Source organism: Pelophylax lessonae (genome assembly GCF_965119305.1).
Source record: "Pelophylax lessonae genome assembly, chromosome: 1".
NCBI lineage: Eukaryota > Metazoa > Chordata > Amphibia > Anura > Ranidae > Pelophylax > Pelophylax lessonae.
Genome location: NC_138768.1, coordinates 131,037,949 through 131,064,087, shown reverse-complemented (window position 1 = coordinate 131,064,087; position 26,139 = coordinate 131,037,949). Strand labels below are relative to the sequence as shown.

The 26,139-nt window shown below is 45.3% G+C and overlaps 1 protein-coding gene across 3 annotated transcripts in view; it reads left to right on the top strand.

The window, feature by feature from the left end:
• The window catches only part of POLK (DNA polymerase kappa), a 221,908-nt gene that overhangs the window by 94,892 nt on the left and 100,877 nt on the right, over window positions 1-26,139 (top strand). For all 3 annotated transcript variants that reach the window (XM_082243874.1, XM_082243875.1, XM_082243876.1), the window contains exons 4-7: window positions 20,399-20,551; window positions 22,070-22,201; window positions 22,506-22,668; window positions 24,465-24,701. In XM_082243874.1, the coding sequence (XP_082100000.1) occupies window positions 20,399-20,551; window positions 22,070-22,201; window positions 22,506-22,668; window positions 24,465-24,701 (685 nt within the window). The remainder of the gene's footprint in view (window positions 1-20,398; window positions 20,552-22,069; window positions 22,202-22,505; window positions 22,669-24,464; window positions 24,702-26,139) is intronic.

The following is a 26,139-nucleotide window of genomic DNA, read 5'->3' as shown; positions in this document are numbered from 1 at the left end:
TCGTTCACTAACATCCCCGCGCGAGTGACCGGCGGCTCTGATGTCCGCCGGTCACTCGCAATCTCCCGCTGGAGAGGGAGAAAGGCAGGCGGCTAATGTAAACAAAGCCGCCTGTCATTCTCCCTGGTGTAACTGCAGAGACTATACGATCCTGCTATGTAGGATCGTATGTCTCTGTGGTTACATCACAAGCCACGCCCCCCCACAGTTAGAATCACGCCCCTAGGGATACATTTAACCCCTTGATCACCAATAAAGTTAACCCCTTCCATGCCAGTGTAACTTTTACAGTAACAGTGCATATTTATAGCACTGATTACTATAGTAATGTCACTGGTACCCCCAAAAGTGTCAAAAATGTCAGTCAAGGGTCCGATCTGTCCACCGCAGTGTCGCAGTCCCGCAAAAAAAAAAAAGGCAGATCGCCGCCATTACTAGTAAAAAAAAAAAACAATAAAAATGACATAAATCTTTCCTGTAGTTAGTAAACGCAATAACTTTTGCACAAACCAATCAAAATACGCTTATTGCAATTTATTTTACTAAACCTATGTAGCAGAAAACAAATTGGCCTAAAATGTTAAAAAAAAATTGGATTTTTACATTTTTTTGGGGGGGGAATTTCATATAAGAAATGTGAAAAATATTGTTATTTTTTCAAAATTGTTGCTCTTTTTTTGTTTATAGCGCAAAAAGTTAAAATCACACAGGTGATCAAATACCACCAAAAGAAAGATCTGTTTATGGGAAAAAAAGGACGTCAATTTAACCGCACAACCGTGCAATTGTCCGTTAAAGTCACGCAGTGCCGAATCGCAAAATAGGCCCTGGTCTTTGAGCAGCCAAATCCTCCGGGGCTTAAGTGGTTAAACTAACCATAAACTAAACTCAATAGGCTAAGGAGGTCACGTGACATGAAGACATCTGGAAAAGGTAAGTATAAACCAAAGTAAAGAATTACAAACTGCAGGGGGAGGAAAACTGCACCTGGAGTTGGGCTTTACATTGATAGTAAGGTTGTGTGGTATTTTTTTAGATAAGGGAAGTTTTTTTTTGTTTATTTAACCACATTATAATGAAAATTTTAGTACCATGAATAAGCATTGAAATGGAACAGGGATGAAAGGATTTCAGCTTGGAAACATCCTTGATTTTCTGTTTGCTTGTGTTCTTGGCTTGCGCAAAATCCTGAAGGTCAAGGTTAAACAGTGCTTGACTGTGAGCACTGAGATAGATCTCCTATTGTTCATCAGAGGAGTGCGAGGCCAGTCATGATTCTGGTCATGCTTGAATCAAGAGGTTTAGAAGACTTGGAAATCATGAGACAAAGCTGGAATGCACACACTCATTAATACCAGAGTGAAAAAACACGCTGTTATCAAAAGAAAATCAGGAGCGTCAAACAACCGCCGCGATATGGGTGCAGGCTGTGTGGCTTGGCTATGAAATGTATTTTGATCATTAGCTTGGTGCCACAGTTTGTGGTTATTATAATATCCAGATTTCTCTGAAACTCTATCCGACTGTGTGTTGCTGTGTATAGTAAGCTGATTATTTTACTGTTTTCTGAAATTGTACAGCGCTTTAGTTTCAGCTTCCATACAATTTATTTATTATGGCTCAATCATGGCAATATTATATTAAAGCTGAACTCCATTCAAACAGCCAAATACCCACTTGAAAAACACATCTAAGGGAACTGTTTTACCTGCCAAAAGATTTGTATTTTTGTCCATCCGTTCCTGAGATTTACACAGCAGATTCCTGTCTGGCAGGGTGGGAGACCTGAGTTTCCTCTACTGCAGTTAAGTAATACTTACAGTGCCTTGCGAAAGTATTCGGCCCTCTTGAACTTTGCGACCTTTTGCCACATTTCAGGCTTCAAATATAAAGATATAAAACTGTGTTTTTTTGTGAAGAATCAACAACAAGTGGGACACAATCATGAAGTGGAACGAAATTTATTGGATATGTCAAACTTTTTTAACAAATAAAAAGCTGAAAAATTGGGCGTGCAAAATGATTCAGCCCCCTTAAGTTAATACTTTGTAGCGCCACCTTTTGCTGCGATTACAACTGTAAGTCGCTTGGGGTATGTCTCTATCAGTTTTGCACATCGAGAGACTGAAATTTTTGCCCATTCCTCCTCGCAAAACAGCTCGAGCTCAGTGAGGTTAGATGGAGAGCGTTTGTGAACATCAGTTTTCAGTTCTTGGACTTTGACTTGGCCATTCTAACACCTGGATATGTTTATTTGTGAACCATTCCATTGTAGATTTTGCTTTATGTTTTGGATCATTGTCTTGTTGGAAGACAAATCTCCGTCCCAGTCTCAGGTCTTTTGCAGACTCCATCAGGTTTTCTTCCAGAATGGTCCTGTATTTGGCTCCATCCATCTTCCCATCAATTTTAACCATCTTCCCTGTCCCTGCTCAAGAAAAGCAGGCCCAAACCATGATGCTGCCACCACCATGTTTGACAGTGGGGATGGTGTGTTCAGGGTGATGAGCTGTGTTGCTTTTACGCCAAACATAACGTTTTGCATTGTTGCCAAAAAGTTCAATTTTGGTTTCATCTGACCAGAGCACCTTCTTCCACGTTTGGTGTGTCTCCCAGGTGGCTTGTGGCAAACTTTAAACAACACTTTTTATGGAGATCTTTAAGAAATGGCTTTCTTCTTGCCACTCTTCCATAAAGGCCAGATTTGTGCAGTATACGACTGATTGTTGTCCTATGGACAGAGTCTCCCACCTCAGCGGTAGATCTCTGCAGTTCATCCAGAGTGATCATGGGCCTCTTGGCTGCATCTCTGATCTGTCTTCTCCTTGTATGAGCTGAAAGTTTAGAGGGACGGCCAGGTCTTCGTAGATTTGCAGTGGTCTGATACTCCTTCCATTTCAATAATATCGCTTGCACAGTGCTCCTTGGGATGTTTAAAGCTTGGGAAATCTTTTTGTATCCAAATCCGGCTTTAAACTTCTCCACAACAGCATCTCGGACCTGCCTGGTGTGTTCCTTGTTCTTCATGATGCTCTCTGCGCTTTAAACGGACCTCTGAGACTATCACAGTGCAGGTGCATTTATACAGAGACTTGATTACACACAGGTGGATTCTATTTATCATCATTAGTCATGTAGGTCAACATTGGATCATTCAGACATCGTCACTGAACTTCTGGAGAGAGTTTGCTGCACTGAAAGTAAAGAGGCTGAATAATTTTGCACGCCCAATTTTTACGTTTTTTATTTGTTAAAGTTTGAAATATCCAATAAATTTCGTTCCACTTCATGATTGTGTCCCACTTGTTGTTGTTTCTTCACAAATAATTACAGTTTTATATCTTTATGTTTTGAAGTCTGAAATGTGGCAAAAGGTCGCAAAGTTCAAGGGGGCCGAATACTTTCGCAAGGCACTGTACAGGTCTTGTGTAAGCCTGTGACTCAACAGTGAAAGGAGAAGCAGCAAACTGGTTCGCTCATCTTTCTTTTACTCTGCTCTCCCCTCATGTCCACATGTTCTTTGTTAGCATATGGGCACTGCAGTTAAACTGATTGCACAGAGCAGGTAAATATAATATGTTTGTTATTTATTAAAAAAAAAAAAAAAAAAGTTACATTGCTAATCACTTTCATTTGTATCTGTTCTATATTTCTGGAGTACAGCTATAAGTTTAATATAGCTGCAGGGCAGCTGTTTGGCATATGACCTGGAAGATAGAAACACTGTAGTAGTGGCTTCCTCTGGGATCAGCCAGATATGGAATATGCATGCCTAAAATTATACAAGCTGGACCATCTCTTTCTTCCCCATTCTGATGCTCGGTTTGAATTTCAGCAAGTCATCTCCACCACGTCTAGATAACGAAATGCAAAGAGTTGCTGCCATGTAATTGACTGATTAGCAATTTGTGTTACCAAGCAATTGAACAGGTGTACATAATAAAGTGGCCGGTGAGTGTATATTTAAACCCCAGGACAAAGTTATAATATATTGTGGCCTACCAGTCTTAACCACTTGCCGACCAGCCACCACAGATATACGGCGGCAGGTTGGCGGGTTCCCACGAATCGCTGTACCCGTACTGCACTTTGCGGGAGCGATCATGGGGGCGCGTGCACGTCCATTCACCAGCGGGGAAGCTGATCTGCGGAGTTGGCAGCTGAGATTGCCGCCGGGCACCCGCAATCGCTCCCCGTGGAGACAGAATGGCGGTCTGCTGTTGTAAACACAGCAGACCGTTGTTCTGTCAGCAATCAACACAGGGCTCCTGTATTCCTCCTATTTAGGAACACAGGTCCCTGTGTTGATTCCATAAGCCCACCCCCCTCACAGTTAGAGAACACCCCCTAGGCATGCATTTAAACCTTTTATCGCCCTTGGTGTTAACCCCATTCCCTGCCAGTGTCATTATTACAGTAACAGTGCATATTTTTAGCACTGATTACTGTAGTAATGTCACTGGTACCCCCAAAAGTGTCAAAAATGTCAGTTAGGGGTCCGAGCTGTCCACCGCAATGTCGCAGTCCCACTAAAAATCGCTGATCACCGCCATTACTAGTAAAAAATAAGTAAATAAAAGTGACATAAATCTTTCCGCTAGTTTGTAGACACGATAACTTTTGCGCAAACCAATCAAAATATGCTAGTTGGGACTTTTTTTTTAACCAAAAATATGTAGCAGAATACAAATTGGCCTAAAATGATGAAAAAATGTTGATTTTTTTTTTTTTTTGTTGTGAATGTTATATAGCAGAAAGTGAAAAATATTAGTTTTTTTTTCAGAATTGTCGCTCTTTTATTTGTTTATAACGCAAAAAATAAAAATCGCAGAGGTGATCAAATACAGGCAAAAGAAAGCTCTATCTGTGGGGGGGGGGGGGGGGGGAGAGAAAGGACATCAATTTTATTTGGATACAGTGTCGCACGACTCAATTGTCAGTTAAAGTAATGCAGTGCGGAATCGCAAAAAAGAAACCGCCTGGTCATTAAGGGGGAAGATCTTCTGGTCCAAAAGTGGTTAAGGTGTGGCAGCTGTCTTAGTTTTCTTTTTTCATGTTAACATTTTCTGTAAGTGAAATACCTGCCTACTAAAAGGTGCTACTGCTTGACTTGCAAGCTCTATAGTAGTGTGACGGCAGTCACTGGGCTCGCAGTAATGCTGAAAGGGTTCTTTGCTGCTGTGGAACTAGTGTGCAGACCGTGGCCGATTCCCATTACATAAGTATCTTATGTTTTACAGGTGACAAGATATCGTTGTTCATATGGCTGCATACAGTATGAACAGCTAATTGGTTTGTAGATATCCTTAAAAATCCACCTTTCGTGGACTAAGGAAAATGAAATCAGCCTTATGTAAAAATACTAATTGTAGAAAACTAATTAGGCCACAGTGTATCCTGGCAACAGATTCAGCCAATTGGAGAGAACCTCATCTGAGAGGCCTCTTTGTGATACAGGTTGCCATATCTCCTGCAGTGACTGATTACTGAGCATCCCATATTAGCATCTGCCATCTGCCTGTTTAATAAATAAATGATGTTGCTTACCAACTCATTAATACATAAAATCAAATGCCTTATGCTTATTTGAAAACATCTGTGAATGCTCAGTAAATGTATATATGTGATGAACCCTCGTTCATGGCGGCTCTTTTAGAATGTTAATTATTTGGCTGAGCTAGTGTGATCTCTACCCTGACATGGCGTAGAAAAGGTAAATGTGCTTTAGTCTCTATTTTGAGACAAATGTCACCATGATCGGGAGTGTGATCTACAGTGCCTTGCGAAAGTATTCAGCCCCCTTGAACTTTGTGACCTTTTGCCACATTTCAGGCTTCAAATATAAAGATATAAAACTGTAATTTTTTGTGAAGAATCAACAAGTGGGACACAATCATGAAGTGGAACGAAATTTATTGGATATTTCAAACTTTTTTAACAAATAAAAAAATTAAAAATTGGGTGTGCAAAATTATTCAGCCCCCTTAAGTTAATACTTTGTAGCGCCACCTTTTGCTGTGATTACAGCTGTAAGTCGCTTGGGGTATGTCTCTATCAGTTTTGCACATCGAGAGACTGAAATTTTTGCCCATTCCTCCTTGCCAAACAGCTCGAGCTCAGTGAGGTTGGATGGAGAGCGTTTGTGAACAGCAGTTTTCAGTTCTTTCCACAGATTCTCAATTGGATTCAGGTCTTGACTTTGACTTGGCCATTCTAACACCTGGATATGTTTGTTTGTGAACCATTCCATTGTAGATTTTGCTTTATGTTTTGGATCATTGTCTTGTTGGAAGACAAATCTCCGTCCCAGTCTCAGGTCTTTTGCAGACTCCCATCAGGTTTTCTTCCAGAATAGTCCTGTATTTGGCTCCATCCGTCTTCCCATCAATTGTAACCTTCTTCCCTGTCCCTGCTGAAGAAAAGCAGGCCCAAACCATGATGCTGCCACCACCATGTTTGACAGTGGGGATGGTGTGTTCAGGGTGATGAGCTGTGTTGCTTTTACGCCAAACATAACGTTTTGCATTGTTGCCAAAAAGTTCAATTTTGGTTTCATCTGACCAGAGCACCTTCTTCCACATGTTTGGTGTGTCTCCCAGGTGGCTTGTGGCAAACTTTAAACGACACTTTTTATGGATATCTTTAAGAAATGGCTTTCTTCTTGCCACTCTTCCATAAAGGCCAAATTTGTGCAGTATACGACTGATTGTTGTCCTATGGACAGAATCTCCCACCTCAGCTGTAGATCTCTGCAGTTCATCCAGAGTGATCATGGGCCTCTTGGCTGCATCTCTGATCAGTCTTCTCCTTGTATGAGCTGAAAGTTTAGAGGGACGGCCAGGTCTTTGTAGATTTTCAGTGGTCTGATACTCCTTCCATTTCAATATTATTGCTTGCACAGTGCTCCTTGGAATGTTTAAAGCTTGGGAAATCTTTTTGTATCCAAATCCGGCTTTAAACTTCTCCACAACAGTATCTCGGACCTGCCTGGTGTGTTCCTTGTTCTTCATGATGCTCTCTGCGCTTTAAACGGACCTCTGAGACTATCACAGTGCAGGTGCATTTATACGGAGACTTGATTACACACAGGTGGATTCTATTTATCATCATTAGTCATTTAGGTCAACATTGGATCATTCAGAGATCCTCACTGGATTTCTGGAGAGAGTTTGCTGCACTGAAAGTAAAGGGGCTGAATAATTTTGCACGCCCAATTTTTCATTTTTTTATTTGTTAACAAAGTTTGAAATATCCAATAAATTTCGTTCCACTTCATGATTGTGTCCCACTTGTTGATTTTTCACAAAAAATTACAGTTTTATATCTTTATGTTTGAAGCCTGAAATGTGGCAAAAGGTCGCAAAGTTCAAGGGGGCCGAATACTTTCACAAGGCACTGTACTTCTTAAATTTGAGTGCACACAGAAGTAAACCAAGATTGTCAACACGGAAGCACAGAAAACGCACCCAAATCGCTAATTTTCCCAGTAAGATATGCGGCACAACAGTATCTGTCAACACTGCTGCCTTTTAGAAAGGAACAAGGAATCTCTGCTGAAGGCCAAGCATTCCTCTTTATGGTAATGTCTAAATGAATAGGGGTCAGGGGACAGAGTAGTGATCAGATGGTAAAAAAAAAAAATAAAAAAAATAATGCAGCCACCACATTTAAGGACTGGTAAGCTGTAATGTATATTGGTTGTACCAATTGTATTGGTTTGGGAGCTGACAATCTAATGTCATTTCAAAACTGTAAAGATGACTGAAGTCAGTGGCAGTACTAGAATATTACTGTGATAGTATAAGGTATCCTACCTGTCAGAAGTGTTCACAGGGCGATGTCTATACATGTATACTGCAGTCCAGATCGCATTCCTCCAGCAAAGGCAGATGCCTTCCGACGGCCCACGGACCGCATATGGCCCGCCAGGGTCCGGTACCGCCGGCCAGGCTGATCACCATTAGGGTAAAGGTTTGTGGGGCCGAGATACTCCCGCAGGCCGCCAGACACGCCGTTATCCTGTACAGGCCACCGCCATTGTCTGGCAGATCGCACGAGGCCGCCATATTGGCGTAGCCTCGTGTCTCCAGCATGGGGGCGGCCATGTTTGAGGTGACCCAAACACCTCGTGGAGCTAGGGGAGGCGCCGGAAGGCGTGCAGAGGGGCGGAGCCGCCTCCTTTTTTCCCGGGAAGCCAGCCAAAAGACTTCCTGTCTGTTCTAAACAGTGCTGTAACAGGTTGCATTTGAAACTCTGAGCATCAAGGGTCTATCTCTCTCTCTCGCTCTGTAGGGGTCCCTAAGCAGGTAACACTGAGGGGCATTGTGGCGCTGGGGGTCTGAAAAGAAAAAAAAAAAAAAAGTTTTATTTTTGTTGGCAATTGATTTTTTTCGGTTAGTATCTGGAACTGTCATGGACCCTGCCACACAGGTACCCCCACCTGTTTCCCTCGAGGGGGCCGCGGGACCCGCCAGTGCACAGAGTATGGATGCATTTACAGCAGTTTTGCAGTTTTGGAGTCTTTGGTGGCTCGGGTGGAGACGGCCTGTCAGGAACGGGGGTCAAGAAAGCGTCCCCCGCCTACCCCTATATCATCTGAGACTTCAGATTCAGATTCTGAGATGGTCATTGCAGCTGCAGGTCCCTCTGCAGGGGCTGTTGTCTCAGGTAAAGTTCCCTCAGACAGTGAGGAGGACGTTCATGCTTCCGCCATAGCACAAGAAGAAGCATTGGTGGACGCACTAGTTGTGGCGGTTCGGGAAACCTTAAGACTTGAGGTTTTACCGGCAGAGGCAACTGAAATGGAAATTCCCTTTGGTACTAGCAAACCCACCAAGACGGTGAAGGTTTTTCCTTTACCCAAGTGTTTTGGTAATAAGATTAAAGAGGAATGGGATCATTCAAAGCGTACCTTTACTATTTCCAAGCGCATTGCTAGACGCTATCCGTTTGAGGAATCCCTCATTAAGAAATGGACGGTACCACCAGTGGTGGATCCACCTATTTCCAGACTGAATAAAGCCACGGTTATTCCGGTGGAGGACGCTTCGTCCTTTAAGGATTCGGTGGATCGGAAGGTAGAAGCGGAGTCCCGCACTATCTTTTCCCTGATAGGGTCAGCCTTTAGACCAGTAATTGTCATTGGTCTAGTTTCTCAAACATTAACGGAATGGGCGAGATTGGTGCGCCAGGACCTGAAGGGGAAAGGTATCCCCCAGGCAACATCTGATTTGATGGAACAGATTATACAAGGACTACAGTTTGTCTGTGACGCAGCCTTGGATGCCACCCCCCTATTAGGGCATGCATCTATGTCAGCGGTAATCCTCAGACGTGTGCTGTGGTTAAAATGCTGGTCAGCGGACCTAGGTTCCAAAAAGACCTTGGCGAATCTCCCCTTTCAGGGGAATCGCCTATTTGGGGCCACCCTAGATGAGATCATTAAGGATGCCACTGGGGGCAAAAGCACTTTTTTGCCACAGGCTGCTAAAGCTAAAGCACCTCGTAACAAGCGTGGACCTTTCTTTGCCGCCCATAAAGAGTTAGTTCGCTCTGCTGGAGCAAGCGGGAAGGGCTAAATCCCTTTAGGATGGTTCAAGATGTGCTGGTCGGACAAACAAATGACCGACTCAGCCAAACCTGAAGCTAAGGCTTACACAGCCTGAAGGTGCGCCCCCACCCGGCTTGAGGGTGGGGGGACGTCTTCACCGGTATTCAGAGCACTAGATCGAGCATTGATCACTGCTACCGGTGCGATTCTTCCCTTCCAACATTTAAGTACTACAGGGAGCGGTAGCTACCGTTCCCTGAACAGATCATTTTCTTTACCTTTTCCAAAGATTAGTCTCAGTTCCCCACAGGAATCGGATCCGGTTGAGCAGACAGACCAAGCAGCCTCTAGCCGGGTGACTTCGGTCTCCAATGTTCAACCAGGAGAAATCATCACTCCTGATAGGAATCCGGTGTCGGATAAATGTGTGGGAACAGAGAACGATCAGACTTTGTCGGATTGCCTGGGCCAGGTAGCTCTAGGGCAGCCTGGTTCGGATCCAGTCAGGCAATATCAGGGTGATGACTTAGGTCAATCACCAAGGATTTCACCATCTGTGTCTTCTTCAGAGCATCCCGGAGGCGCGGAGATTGGTAACGCGCGCCCACGATCCTCCAGCGGACGCAGCAGACGCGCTCAACGGCCTGTTAAGGCTGTGTCAGCTATTAGAGGTATTCCCTCCTCTCAGATTGCTGCTGAGATTTTTCCGCAGGATGGAGATGGAGGGAACTCCAGTTATCCTGGAAATTCTAAGCTAGCCTCGTCAAGCCGGTCAGGCCGACTTGGACATGCTAGTCGCGAACGCTCCTTGGGAACTTCCTCTCAGGGAGGGTCTGCGGTCTCAAGGACCGATCTTCCATTGTGCTTTACAGTCGCTGGTTTTAATGGCCTGGCCATTGAGACCCAGGTACTGAAGGACAGAGGGTTGTCAGCTTCAGTTATTCCTACTCTAATTAAGGCAAGGAAAGCGACTTCCAGCAAGGTCTATTATCGCACATGGAAGACTTGTATCGCGTGGTGCGAATCTTTGGGATTTCCTCCACGTACCTATTCGGTGACCCGAATATTGGCTTTTCTGCAAAAGGGGGTTGAGCAGAAACTATCCTTGAGCACCATCAAGGGTCAGGTTTCAGCATTAGCAATCTTCTTTCAGAAGCCCTTGGCTACTCATTCCTTGGTGTGGAATTTCATTCAGGGGGTGCGGCACCTGGCTCCACCAGTCCGCGCGCCCTTACCGCCCTGGGATCTTAATTTGGTTTTGTCGGTTCTGCAGAAACCTCCCTTTGAAAACATCAGGGAGATTCCCTTGCTTACTTTATCCCAGAAGGTGGCCTTCTTGGTGGCTATCACTTCTGCACGCAGGGTGTCAGAACTGGCTGCATTATCATGCCAGTCCCCATATTTAGTGGTTCATAGGGATAAGGTAGTTCTTCATCCGAAGCCATCCTTTCTTCCAAAGGTGGTTTCAGACTTTCATCTGAATGAAGATATTGTGCTACCTTCCTTGTGTCCTCAACCCAATCATCATCGGGAACATGCGTTGCAATCCTTGGATGTGGTTCGGGCAATCAGGGTATACCTGAAGGCTACGGAATCGTTCCGTAAAACGGATTCACTTTTTGTGATCACGGATGGCCCCAGAAAGGGGTTGCCTGCATCTGCCGCGACTATCTCCAAATGGATTAGACAGACGGTGGTACAGGCTTATTCTATTAGGGGTCGGAATCCTCCGTTCCCTGTTAAGACGCACTCCACTCGAGCGCTCAGTACTTCCTGGGCCTTCCGCCATCAGACGTCAGTGGTCCAGGTATGTAAGGCGGCCACCTGGTCGTCAGTACATACCTTTACAAAATTTTATAAAATTGATGTGATGGCATCGGCGGATGCCTCATTTGGCCCCAAGGTTTTGCAGGCCGCAATTTGAGGAGACCGGTGGTCTACCTCGAGGGTTTTTTCTGTTGGAATTTCTGTTGAGTCTCATCTTTGATTAATGAGCCTTGAGAACTTCTAGTTGGCACCGGTTGGGCCTTCTAGATTGGATTTTTGATTTCCATTTTCCCACCCCTCATTTGTGGTACTGCTTTGGGACGTCCCGAGTTGTTAGTATCAACGAGGACTACGTCTGTCAATGAGTGACAGAGAAAAATGGATTTTTGTAAAATCTTACCGTAAAATCCTTTTCTCTTAAGCTCATTGACAGACGTAGTACCCGCCCCTCTGTTTTGAGTTGGGTTGGGTTAAATTCTCTAAACACTGCTTTGTGACATAACTGATTTGCTGTAGCAGAGAGAGAGAGAGGATATACCCTCTGGGACTGCCCCTAAGGTGTGGCCAGAATGTTTTCTTTCCTGTCTAGTCCTACTCCTGTAGAGGGCAGCATAACCCGAGTTGTTAGTATCAACGAGGACTACGTCTGTCAATGAGCTTAAGAGAAAAGGATTTTACGGTAAGATTTTACAAAAATCCATTTTTTTTAAAATCAGGATCAAGTTTATTAACTTTTAACAGTACAATAAACAAGGCACATTCCGGAGTTTTACATTATACAATACTTTTGCAGAATACAAAGTAGAATAATGTTCTTGTACAAAGACAAAGCAGGTTTATAAAACCAATTGAACCTGAGATGTCATTAGTCATTATCTCAGTGTATGCATCCCTAGGTATGGTTTAAGGTGCAAGATCAGCTTTTGAGCTTGCAACAGTGCTCTGGACACCCCCTTTCTGACATATATGTCCGTTATAACCTCATCCAGTTTACCCAATAAGCAAGGTTTAGGTTCAAGAGAGGTGGTTACTTTAAAAGTATTGTTAATGGTGTTTACTATGCCAGTCCAAAAGCGGTGAAACTTTGGGCACTGCCAAAGGAGATGTATCAGGTTCCCCTTAGCTCCCTCACATCTCGTACACAATGGGTCTGGGCGGAATAAACAATTTAAGTGAGGTTTGATGAACCCGCAATAATTTATATATAGTTGGAACAGTCTTTGGGTTACATTTAAAGAACAGCCGTGGACAGATTTCAGGGCCTCCAACCACTGATCTATTTCACCCTAAAAGCTCTATTTCACCCTAAAAGCAAACTTTTATTATTTAGCAGCTTGCTATTACTTAGATGTAATGGCTGCATTTTTTTTTCTTTTTTAGACTGTTTATGCTAATTGCATCTGGTGAAACAGTCAACAAGTCTGTTGCTTTTTAAAGGAACAAGCTCTCCGGCAGAATGTAGCAGTTAAAGGGTTGAGACAAACCATTTACTACTGACAGGAATTTATGTAAAACCTTTATCCTAAAAGGGAAAAAAAACAGTTTGCTGTAACTGCTTTCAAAGTATTAGCTGGAGTTTGGCTTCAATTTGTTAGTGTATCTAAATCTGCTATTCTAACGCTCCCTCTCCCCCAGACTGACAATGCTGCAGTTTGCTGTGCCCCCATGCTCCTCTGTCAAGAGTGGAGGCGTTCTAATACAGGAGGTGTGTTACTCGCCAGATCACCAGGTGAAAACAGAGGGGGAATAAAAAGCCTTAAAACAATGCAGCCACCGCATCTAATGATTGGTAAGCTGCAATACATTGCATTTTTGGTTTTAGGTTTAATACCACTTTAAGTAATTAAAATAGCATACTAGCTCATTATGAAATACTTACCTTGGAACAAAGCCCCCACAGCAGCGCCCGCACATCGCTGACATGGCCAACATGTTAACCTGTCTTCCTTCCGGGTTTGCATCCTCAGGCCATCTGATTGGCCGGAGCTGCGATGACGTCCTTCACACGCATGCGCACGGGAGCCATCGTTCACGGTACAGGGCAGCCGTTCCTTCAGGGTGTATGGGCAAGTGGCTGCTGCAAAGTAAATATTTCCTAAACGGTGCATGTTTAGGAGATATTTACAATACCTCTAGGTAAGCCTTATCATAGGCTTACCTATAGGTACAAGTTACAGAGTAAGCTTTACTTCCTCTTTAAGAGTGCTTCTTTCCCGGAGAGATATGGTGTCTGATTCTTTAGGAATATTCCATGACCATCATCCTGGAAATATTTTACCTCTATGCCCCTTTTGCTACTGGCATCTGGGTACATCTTTTTTGGTAAGAATTTTTATTCTCTCTCCTGGATGGTGGATACACGTGTGACAGTGACTCCTCTGTGGATATCGGTGGTTCATTATGATCCTAATTGGAATGGACTTTCTCCAGCTCTCCTGACTCTATTTTTGCACTTTTGCGGTTTCTTATTTACAGTTTTATATGTGGACTTCCTTTTTTTGCATATTTGCTTCTGTTTGCATAATTTGCTGTTTCATATTTATAGTTACATATGTAAACTTTTTTGCACATTGTTTGATTTTTGCACATTTTTTGCACTTTGCATTTCATTATGTTATATGTCATTATATAATCTTCGTTGATATATTCACTTATAAGACTATGGTATTTCACATTTAGTGCAGCACTTATTTTTTTTATATAAATAGTTAATACACAATATCCTGTCAGGTTGTGGTGCTAGCAGTTATCTATGGAGAATGAAAATGGAAATTTTTTTTAACATTTATGTTCTATCGTTCAAAGATCATTCACATGTACTCCTGAAGAAGATTAATCGAAATGCATTGAGTCTACATGTGGAGTATATTGGATCTATACAATTACATGAACCCCAAATTCAGTATTTTATTGTTGGTTTTGTGGTTTGGTTTTTATTGAATGTCCTAAAAAAAACTTTCTCTTACGTCCTCCGACAGTCGCCGCCTCTCCATATTCGTCACAATGGGGTAATTGACCTTTGCTCCGTAGGAGTAGCTAGGCAACAGAATATGTCAATATTAAAGCTTTTAGCATATCCCACCCCCAGGGGGTGGTCCCCTCAGTCAATACCCTCCTGCTTCCTGTTCCATACCTCAGTTTCATTGTCTAGCTTTCAGGAGTTAGCTGTCTGTTTCTGTGCTGGGGCATTTTGTCTCAGCCTTTATCTTCTTTTTGGTTTTATTTGAGTTTTTTTCTCTCTCTTTACTTAGCTGTTACTTTTGTCAGCTTTAGTTAGTTCTTCTGATGAAGAGGATCGTGCGGGCTGGGTCTCGGGCTGGCCCCCCTGGTCGCAGGTTGTGGGCCAGTGGCTTCCCAGCCTGCCATCGAGCGTTCAGTCAGGTATTTTTTCCTGGCATTGGTGAACGACCCATCCCTGTTCGCTGCAGGGATGCTGTGGTGAGGTGGCTACCTCACTGGACGCCATGCGGTTTCGCACCGCAGTTCTGCTGCGTCCTGGCTGCGACTCTCCCTGCCCCATGTGCAGTGGCTTGATCGCTTGTGCAGGCTCCCCACGCCATTCAGAAGGTAAGTGTACTCTGTGTGGGGACCTGTCTGTTTAGTGGGTGTCAGTCTGGGACTGTGTAACCCTGCATGTCTGTTCACACTATTGGGCTCCCTGTCTGGATGCTGCTGTGGGCTGCAAGGAGGGGGGCTGTGATACACTGCTCTGTGTTACAACTGTGTGGTTCTCTGTGTGACATGCTGTATGTTGTAGGGCATGCTGTGGTACATGTTTTGTGCAACATGCGGCGGCCGCTGCTGCGGTCCGCCATTTTATTAATAGCTGCAGGCATATGAGGGCTTCTTCTGTATGCTGGGAGCGGCGTTTTTGGCGCCAAGCGCAGCCATTTTGGCGGCGATCACTCCGGCCTCATGTAGCACTGCATTTACCTCCTCCCCCGGCGGCCATTTTTTTGTAGCCTTCCATAGGCTTTATAGGAGCGGCTTCTGTTGCATCACTTCCTTTTCCCTGGGCACACCGATCGATACAGCATCAGCAGTGATCTCTCCAGGTTTTTATCCTCTTTAGTCCTGTGTTCCTTGCCTGAGTTTGTAGTTTTCCCTGTGGGGGTCGACTTTTGCTGGTGTGTGTGAGCGGTGGGCTTCGCTCGCCGTGCTTTTAAAGGGGCAGTTACCCTTTTTTCTCCTGCACACTTCTAGGGGGCATGAATTCTCAGGAAAGCAAATTTCCTCCCGCTTTACTGGGAGGCCAAGGGGCTGCTGCTGTTTCCCCTGAGGTGGGCGATTTGGCCACAGTTGTGGCTAACCTGGCTGCTCAGGTGCAGATGCTTGTGGCTGCTCAATCCACTAAACGGCCCAGAGTTTCAATCTCCTCTGATTCAGAGGGCGATGGTGATGGGGCTGCTATGGCTGGGGTCCCCTTATCGGGGTCCCGTTCGTCCCTGGACTTTGCAGGGTCGGAGGGGGATGCAGAGGTTGAGGGGGTTGATGATTCTCCCCCTGGCTCGTCTGAAGAGCTTGCAATCATGGATGAATTGGTTGCTTCTATCAAACAAACGTTGCATTTACAGGATGAACCGTGTCCGCCTGCCGTTCTGGCTTCTTATGGGACACAGCGGAGACGCAAAACATCGCAGGTTTTTCCTTGCACTGAGGATTTTCAGCGCGCTGTTAGTGAACAATGGCGCAATCTAAAAAAGCCTTTTGCTGTGCCAAGTAGGTTCAAGCTGCGTTATCCCTTCACACCCGCCACTGATGAACGCTGGTGTGTTCCACCTCCGGTGGATCACGCGGTGGCGGTTTTGAATAAATCCACTGCGATTCCAGCAGAGGATACCCCGGTGTTCCGGGAACCTACGGACAGGAGACTGGAGTCTCTTGCCCGCCATACTTACTCGGTTACTGGTTCCATGTTAAAAGCTATTTTTGCTTCCCTTATGACAGCTCAGGCTGTCGCGGATTGGACGCAAGTACTCAGGCGCGTCCTGGTGGCTGATTCTGCCCCGCCGACAACATTGGCTATGGTGGATCAGATCCATCAGGGTGTCATGTATTTGTGTGATGCGGAATTAGATGTAATTCCTTTGGCTGCACGTGTGCACAGCGTGGCGGTGTTGACACGCCGTTTGATTTGGCTGAAATGTTGGTCTGTGGACCAATCTTCTCGCAAGACTTTGGCTAATTTGCCCTGTACGGGATCTCGCCTTTTTGGCGACTCACTGTATATGCTGATTAAAGGTATTTCTGGGGGTAAGAGCACGCTCTTGCCCCAATCTCACAAGGCTAAGGGCGCTCCACGTAAGAAGCATGCTTCGTTTAGGCCCTCTCAGGGGTCCTTTCGTGCCTTTCGGTCGCACTATAAGGGCAAGCCCTTCAAGGGTCAAGGCTCCCAAAAGAAACCGTGGGCAGGTAAGCAGAAGTCCGGCCAGTCCGGGTCCGCTGCCCATAACAACGTGACCTGAAGGGACGCCCTCACCCAGTTCTGGGGTGGGGGGACGTTTGCTCGGTTTTCTTCAGCCCTGGCAGGCCCGCGTTCGGGACAGGTGGGTTCAGGAGATCGTTCGGTCCGGGTACAAGATCGAGTTCCTGTCTCGGCCGGCGAACAGGTTTTTTCCCTCATACCTTCAACTGTCTCCGGAGCATTTGCGGGATCTGCACCTGGCGGTGCAGGACCTGCGGGCTCAGGGAGTGGTGGATCCGGTGCCTCATCGGGACAGATTTCGGGGGTTTTATTCAAATCTGTTCACTGTGCCCAGAAAGGAGGGCAAGGTACGTCCAATTCTGGACTTGAAAGCTCTGAACCGCTTTGTGCGGGTTCGCAAGTTCCGCATGGAATCCCTGCGCTCGGTGGTGGCTGCTCTAGTTCCGGGAGAATTCAGGGCCTCCATCGACTTGAAGGATGCGTACCTACACATCCCCATTTTCGAGGGTCACCAAAGGTACCTTCGATTCGCCATTGCGGAGGATCATTATCAATTCGTGGCGTTGCCCTTCGGTCTCGCTTCGGCTCTGCGGGCTTTCACCAAGGTGCTTGCACCGGTTCTGGCCTTACTGAGAGCCCAGGGTATCTCAATCCTGGGGTATCTGGACATTTTGGTTCGGTCTGCGACCAGTCAGGGTCTGGTGAAGGACCTGTCCGTCACGGAAGACAAGCTCAAAACACTTCAGGACGAAGTCAGGTCCCTTGGGGACGTTCCGTACTCATCCCTCCGGACGGGCATGAGGTGTTTAGGTTTGATGGTCTCGGCCTTCGAGGCGATTCCCTTCACCCAGTTTCACACGAGGGGTCTCCAGGCGGAGATCCTGTCCAGGTGGGACGGGCGACCACAATCTCTGGATCTTCAGATCTCGTTGAGTCTTCGCACGAGAAGGAATCTTCTGTGGTGGCTGCAGTCCCCGGCGGTGTCGGGGGGCAAGTCTTTTCGTCCGCTTTCGTGGACGGTGATCACCACGGATGCCAGCCTGTCGGGCTGGGGTGGTGTTCTGGGCGTTCTGTCCGCCCAGGGTACTTGGTCGGAGGAGGAATCCTCCCTTCCGATCAACATTCTGGAATTGCGGGCGATAAATCTCTGCCTTCGACGTTGGACGGACATGCTTTAGGGCTGTCCGGTTCGGGTGCAGACGGACAATGCCACAGCGGTGGCCTACATCAACCACCAAGGGGGCACCAGGAGTGCCCGAGCGGCTCGGGAAGTAGCCGACATTCTGTCTTGGGCCGAGACGCACGTCCCGGCGATAACGGCAGTTCACATTCCGGGGGTGGAGAACTGGCAGGCGCATTATCTGAGCCGCCAGACTCTGGACCAGGGAGAATGGTCGCTCCACCCGGAGGTCTTCCAGATGTTGTGCGCGAAGTGGGGTCTTCCGGATGTGGACCTGTTCGCGTCTCGTCTGAACAACAAGGTGGGAAGGTTCGTGGCAAGGACGCGCGATCCTCGGGCAGACGCGTCAGACGCGTTAGTGGCTCCGTGGCATCAGTATCGACTGATGTATGCATTCCCACCAATTCAGTTGCTATCCCGGTTCCTTCGCAGGTTGTCCTCGGAACTAAAAACGGTGATTCTGGTGGCGCCAGACTGGCCCCGCCGGTCTTGGTACGCAGACCTCGTGAATCTGGCGGTCGACGCTCCATGGCGTCTGCCTCTTCGGGAAGATCTTCTGTCTCAAGGACCGATATTCCATCCTGCTTTACAGTCGCTGGCTTTGACGGCCTGGCTGTTGAGACCGAGGTCCTGAAGGATAGGGGTCTCTCTCCAGAGGTCATTCATACTTTGATCAATGCTAGAAAGGCCTCTTCGGGGAAGATATACGACCGTACTTGGAAGGCCTATTTTGCCTGGTGTGAGTCCAGGGGGTATTCCCCTCGCTCATACTCGGTATCGAGAGTGTTGGCTTTCCTTCAAACGGGCGTGGACCAGCTTTTGGTGTTGGCCACGATTAAGGGTCAGATTTCTGCTCTGGCCGTTCTTTTTCAACGCCCTGTGGCGTCTAATTCTCTGGTTGGCACCTTTGTTCAAGGGGTGCGGCACCTGGTCCCTCCTCGGAGGGAGCCTTTGCCTCCGTGGGACTTGAACCTCGTTCTATCCGTGCTACAACATGCTCCTTTTGAAAGGATCAGGGAGATCTCGTTGCCTCTGTTGTCCATGAATGTCGCCTTTTTGGTGGCGATCACTTCGGCTCGCAGAGTTTCGGAGCTGGCAGCTTTGTCCTGCAGGTCTCCGTATCTGGTACTCCACTTGGATAAGGTGGTCTTGCGACCTAATCCTTCTTTTCTTCCGAAAAGGATTTCGGAATTTCACCTCAATGAGGACATTGTCTTGCCTTCACTTTGCGCGGAGCCTAAGCATCCGAGGGAGGTGGCCTTACATTCCTTGGATGTTGTTCGGGCGATCAGGGTTTGCCTGAATTCGACAAAATCTTTTCGCAAGACGGATTCTCTTTTTGTCCTTCCTGAGGGACCTCGGAAGGGCTTGGCGGCGTCGGCTTCTACCATCGCCAAATGGATCAGACAGACCATTGAGCAGGCATATGCTTTGAAGGGGAAAGTCCCTCCTATGCCTGTGAAGGCGCACTCTACCAGATCTCTGTGTACGTCTTGGGCCTGTCCTCATCGGGCTTCTGTGGCCCAGGTGTGTAAGGCGGCGACTTGGTCGTCCGTTCACACCTTCTCCAAATTCTACAAAGTGGATGTTCAGGCATCGGCAGATGCTTCTTTTGGACGCAAGGTTCTTAGTGCGGCAGTACCTTAGGGTCCCTTGTTTTTGGGCCCTTTGGTTGTTTGGGATGTTTTTATCCCTGGGTTATTTGTTCTTCCTGGGTTGTTGCTCCTGTTGAGCAAAGTCTTTCATGCTGCCCAGCTGGTTTTCTTCCTTTGGTAAGGTTACTTTCTTTGATATGGGTCCGGCGTTGCCTTAGGCGCGGCTGCGTTTCCCACCCCTCATGCTTACACTGCTTTGGGACGTCCCCATTGTGACGAATATGGAGAGGCGGCGACTGTCGGAGGACGTAAGAGAAAACTGAATTTTTGTAAAATCTTACCTGTAAAATTCCTTTCTCTGAGTCCTCCGACAGTCGCCGCCCCCGCCCCTCTTTTGGGGTTTATGTACTCTACTGCTATTCTACTGAAACTGAGGTATGGAACAGGAAGCAGGAGGGTATTGACTGAGGGGACCACCCCCTGGGGGTGGGATATGCTAAAAGCTTTAATATTGACATATTCTGTTGCCTAGCTACTCCTACGGAGCAAAGGTCAATTACCCCATTGTGACGAATATGGAGAGGCGGCGACTGTCGGAGGACTCAGAGAAAGGAATTTTACAGGTAAGATTTTACAAAAATTCAGTTTTTATGATTTTTACATATGCAGTGTTCCTCCTGTATCCATATATCCCTTTAAAAGTCTTGGCTACCTTTACTGTCATTTATTTATGCTGAATTCAAGGAAGAGGGCATATTGCACACAGTATATTGGCTAGCCCACTTATTTACTTAAGTTATTATAATGGTTCCTCTGTGTTAAAAAGGTTGAGCGAGGCTGATCTAGATACACTTTTACATGTCTTTCTCTTTCTTGGGCAGGTTGATCGGATGGCACTGGAGCTGGAGAGAAGGCGTGATTTGAGCCGTATTATAGTGCATGTGGATATGGATGCTTTTTATGCAGCTGTAGAAATGAGAGACAATCCTGAGCTGAAGGAGAAGCCTATGGCTGTGGGTTCAATGAGCATGCTTGTGAGTAAGGGCAGTATAAAGCAATCATGGTTTGTGAACAGGACCATTTCCACCAATTAATTTGTGCTGTAATGAGGTTGGGCTTTTGTAGTATGTAACAAACTTCATGAGCTTGTGTAAATAATAGATGTATGTAAAATGATAAGATTACATTTTTTGGAAATAAACATACAATGATCAACACTGCAGAACGCCTTTGGGATGAATAAGAGCCCAGACTGCGAGCTAGGCTTTCTTGTCCACATTAGTGCCTGACCTCACAAATGCGCTTCTTCCCAGAAGAGTCAAAGCTGTTATAGCTGCAAAGGGTGGGCCAACTCAATTTTGAACCCTACGGACTAAGACTGGGATGCCATTAAGGTTCATGTGCGTGTAAAGGCAGGCATCACAATATTTTTGACAACAAAGTGTATATCCTCTCTGTCAAGCCCTCCACTGGCTTCCGCTCACTCAACGAATTAAATTCAAAATACTTACAACATCTTACAAAGCAATCCACAGCCTAGCCCCCAGCTACATCACCAGCCTCATCTCAAAATACCAACCTAATCGCTCTCTTCGTTCCTCTCAAAACCTCCTGCTCTCTAGCTCACTCATCACCTCCTCCCATGCTCGCCTCCAGGACTTTTCCAGAGCCTCTCCAATCCTATGGAACTCCTTACCCTTATCTGTCCGATTTATCTCCGACTCTATTAGCTTTTAGGCGATCTCTGAAAACCCTCCTTTTCAGAGAAGCCTATCCTACCCACACCTAACAAATATACCTCCATTTTCTCCATCAACCCATCCCCCACGGTTATTGCCTTTTGTTTCACTTGACCCTCCCTTCTAGATTATAAGCTCTAACGAGCAGGGCCCTCTAGTTCCTCCTGTTTTGAACTGTATTGTAACTGTATTGTCTTCCTTCACATTGTAAAGCGCTGCGCAAACTGTTGGCGCTATATAAATCCTGTATAATAATAATAATAATAATGTATAATAATATCCATATCATAGGCCTGTGACTAAAGAGCTAGTCTTAAACCTCCTCCCACCCCCATTCTAAGCCTTATGCTAACTAGCCTGTTGAGGAAAGATGTCTGTACCGACCTATTCTAAGGGTTCTCTGGTCTGGTCATGTGCTAGGTTCCGAGCCCCAGCTTCTGAGGAGAAGAGGGAAAGCCAACAATAGATGCCCCATAATAAGCCTATGGATGACTTCCCTACCCAGGCATTGCACCCATTTTCTCTGCTCCCTCCCTCCCCGAAAGCTCGCGCTGGCAGCAGATCACGTGATGTGATTGGACCGGAGCGCCTTTAGAATAGATAAGCTTACAGGCTAATTAGCACGTTTAAGATTAGATTTTAATTTAAATTAAATGCTGGACATAAAGAAAGAAGGATTAAAGATTTTGATGTTACACGAAATGTGCATTAACATGTTTGGTTAAGTTTTTTGATTTTATATTTGTTACGATTTCTATTCTGTTGAATTTATCATCAGCTTTAAAATTTATGTTTTTTATCATTATTTTGAAGTCCACTTCAAACTATTTGGCAAGAAGGTTTGGAGTACGTGCAGCAATGCCAGGATTCATTGCAAAGAAATTGTGCCCCAATCTGATCATTGTTCCACTTAATTTCGACAAATATCGAGAAGTAAGCAAAGAGGTGTGTATATTATATTTTAAAAATATTACCAGTATCATTAACAAAAAAATAAATTTGAGGTTTTATCATATGTATGAGAGAACAACGTATTGCTACTTTTTTTTTTTTTTTATATGTATTTGGATAAATGTCTTCTTGCCAGTTATGTCTCCAGATGAAGCCAGGATGTGCAACCACCCATAACTGAAATATCAGTTGTGGGTTGATTCCTATATAAACTATGCAAGTTTCTATTTACTTCTGCTATAACTTTTTTTCCACTAATTTCATGAAATCCTGAAATGTACATTTATTTTGTTCTCAGGTTCGAGAAATTTTTGCAGAGTATGATCACAACTTTTTACCTCTCAGTCTTGATGAAGCCTATTTGGATATTACTGATCATTTGGAGGAAAGGTTGACATGGCCAGAAGAGCGGAGAAGATATGTTAAAGCTAGCCTAATACAGAAAGAAGACTCTCCAGCAGGTAAAGTACAGAATTTAGGATTCTTTTGCTCTCTTAAATGCCACTGCGCTTGACTCATTTTGTTTTGGATAGTGAAATGTGGAACAGCCTTTGCATAAAACTATACTTGTTTTTTTCTATGGCCATGACTTGTGGATCTAGCTCTGTGAAGATCTTGAAAGAAAGAAAGACATTTCTTACTACATACAAATAAGACATCCAATCGAACTTCAGTTTTAGATGTAGCGCTTGAATTCTTGAGGCATTATGACAATTCCCTTAAATTAGAAATGCATTTTCTTGCCTTGATACCTCTATATCTGCTTAATAGTACTTCAATGAATCCTAAGGTTGTTAGATAGGATTTAGGTCAGGACTTTATGTAGACCAGTTTTGGCCTCACCCTGTACAGCGATTCTCTAGCCCCAGTTCCATTCTCCAGACAACATTCTAAAGCCAGCCATAGATGGTTCAAATTTCACCTGCTTCAGCAGCGACCCACACTGACTGTGTTGTTAATGTGGGAACCAGCGATTTTCATCACACCATCTATGAGCTGCCCAATTGCAAGCAGATTGAGATTGATGGACACAGGGGTCAGTTTACGCCACAGGTAAAGCAGAGCTCCATCCAAAAGGGGAAGTTCCGCTTTAAGGTCTTCTCCCCCACTCCTATTTGGGAAATAAAGCTTTTGAGGAGGAGGGGGGGAGCAGATACCTGATTTTTGACAGGTACCTGCTCCCACTTCTGCTCTGACCGCCTAGGTGATCAGAAGCAGAAGGCCTCCTTCCCGCCTTCCTTCCGAAGTCTTCTGTGACACATGACAGGTCCCAGAAGACTGTGGGACCATTCACAGTGTGCAGCGCCGCTTGCGTATGCGTAGTGGGCACTGAGCTGTGAAGCTGCAAGCTGTCACAGGTGCCCATAGTAAAGATGCTGGCGAGACAGGATGCAGGGAGAAAATGGCTAGGGTGAGCACACTGCTGGATTGTGGGACAGGTGAGTGGCTGTTTATTAAAAGTCAGCAGCTACAGTTTCTGTAGCTGCTGACTTTTAAAGGGGTTGTAAAGTCTCTTCATTCTATGCATTAGGGGAAAAATCTTCTGCGCTTTAGCTGCCCCTCAGACACCCCCCCCCCCCCCACTGCCTGTGTCAATGGACGTAGCAACGGGACTTGTGAGCATGTCTGCATGGGTGCCCCCATAGAAAGCCGCTCTCCTTGGGGGCACCCAATGAAGGGGAGGAGCTAGGAGTGCCGCCGGGGACCCCAGAAAAAGAGGATCGGGGCTGCTCTGTGCAAAACCCTTGCACAGAGCTGGTAAGTATAACATGTTTGTTATTAAAAAGAAAATGAACCTTTTAAAATCTCTTTAATTTTTACTTAAAAGGCTTGAGCTCCTCTTTAACCTCTTGCTCACACAACAGTTGCTACCACATTTTTTTCTGTAAACAAGCACTGTATCTGCTTTAACAATTCTGATTTTTAATAAACTGTACTACATGCTGTCAAACAGGTTAAAAATCTAGTACTACTCTTCAGAGGGACAAAATTCTTTAACGGCCGGATCATGTAAATGGGCTGCAAATCGCACCAGAATGCACAAAAAGTAGTGCATTTACTACTTTTGAAAAACATACTGCACCAAATCGCTCCCGACCTGATCACACAGTGATGGGTTGATCTTTTATTGGCCCCATTTTTAATGACCGAACGGCCTTTCTTTTTCTGTTGCCAGAGTGAACAATTTACAATGGTCCAATTTTCTGGTCTGTAGTCTTTTTACACCAGCAGTTTAATTTGTAGATTTTGGTGATAGGTGTGGTGACCTCTACAGGAACGTGTGAACCAGAACAGACACAATGCACATCCCCAGTGCTATTTGAAGACAGTCCTTCCTTCCTGAATGAACAAACCCTACCTCAGTCCCTGCCAGATCCAGCAAGGATAGAAGAGCCTACGGAAAATGCAATTGTCTTTGGGACATCAGCAGAAGAAGCTGTGAAAGAAATGAGATTTCGAATTGAACAAAAAACCTCGTTGACTGCCAGTGCAGGTATGAATGACTTGTAAACGCAACTGTTGTTTTTAGCCATTGTGAAATGTTAAACTGAAGGATGTAATTGATCAAGCAGTTATGCAAGTTTTTTTTAGCTTCATCTACACCAGGGGTCTCAAACTGGTGGCCCTCCAGCTGTTGCAGAACTACAAATTCCCATGATGCATAGCAATGCTGACAGTTACAAGCATGACTCTCATAGGCAGAGGCATGATGGGACTTGTAGTTCCGCAACAGCTGGAGGGCCGCCAGTTTGAGACCCCTGATCTACTATGTATGTTAGGACTGGGCAATATACCCAGGTAGCCAGATCACCTTAAAATTACAGCAGTTTCTTAGATGTTTGCATATTTATGGTTAGGATGGTTGACACCACATGCGGATTCATTGCATTCACTGACTCTGGAATGCTGCGTAAAAAAAGTACTAAAGACTAATAAAACGGATGTAAGATCTCTAAATATCTATTGTCTTTGTGATGCTAATATGCACGTAGGTGGATCTACAACTCTGGACAAGCAAAATAAGTTGTTGCCTGCTGTATATAAACTGGAACTGATAGGTAGGTTGTGTTTTCAGTTTTTTTAAAAGTCCTTAATCTTTGCACGACCCTATATGGTTCCAATAATATGCCTGTGTCTGCCCAGGATGTTTCTGTAAGGCAAGTTACCCTGCCGTGCCTTTAAAGTATGTGGAATATCCTATCTGTTGAGATCTTGCAAGGAAAACAAACTGGATATTGGGCTTGCCTAAATCAGCCCATGAGCGCAAGCTGAAGACAATAGTTGTGTATTTTTGTTATGACGTCAGCAGTTTCACTGTTTTTGTTCTTGTTAGCCAATGGTGAATGAAGGCTCCGTGAGGGTTTCCGTTACCTGGCAACAGCTGCTTTTCTTTGTGCTATTTACTTTCCCAGCTGCAGTTGATCCATTTTTCCGCTGAGTTAATGAATCGCACAGGAACACATTATAAGTAAATGAACTGTCAGCTTCTAAATTACATTCTGATCAGTTTATTACTTTTTGCATCAGGAAGGTCTTTGCAGCTGTAGTTTTCGATGGTGTTATTCAGTGCATGGTTAAAGTTTCTTCTTCTTTTATGACTTTATCCTTAGTGGAAGTTATTACTGTTTATAAGATTTTACCCCGCTTCTAAAATTAATTCAATAGTGTGTGTTGCACACATTTGAGAATAATTAAAGTGGAGTTTCACCCAAAAGTGGAACCTCTGCTTATCTGATTCCTTTCCCCGATCCCCTGCCACATTTGGCATCTTTTGTGGGGGGGGAGCGGGTACCTGTTTTTGACTGGTACCCTGTCCCCACTTTCTTTTGACCTCGCTGCGGCAAGGTACTTCACCAGTTCGGTCCCCCTCCTCCACCTTCCTTCTGCCGGGCCAGAAAGATATCACAGCGCGCTTTGCGCATTCGCAGTAG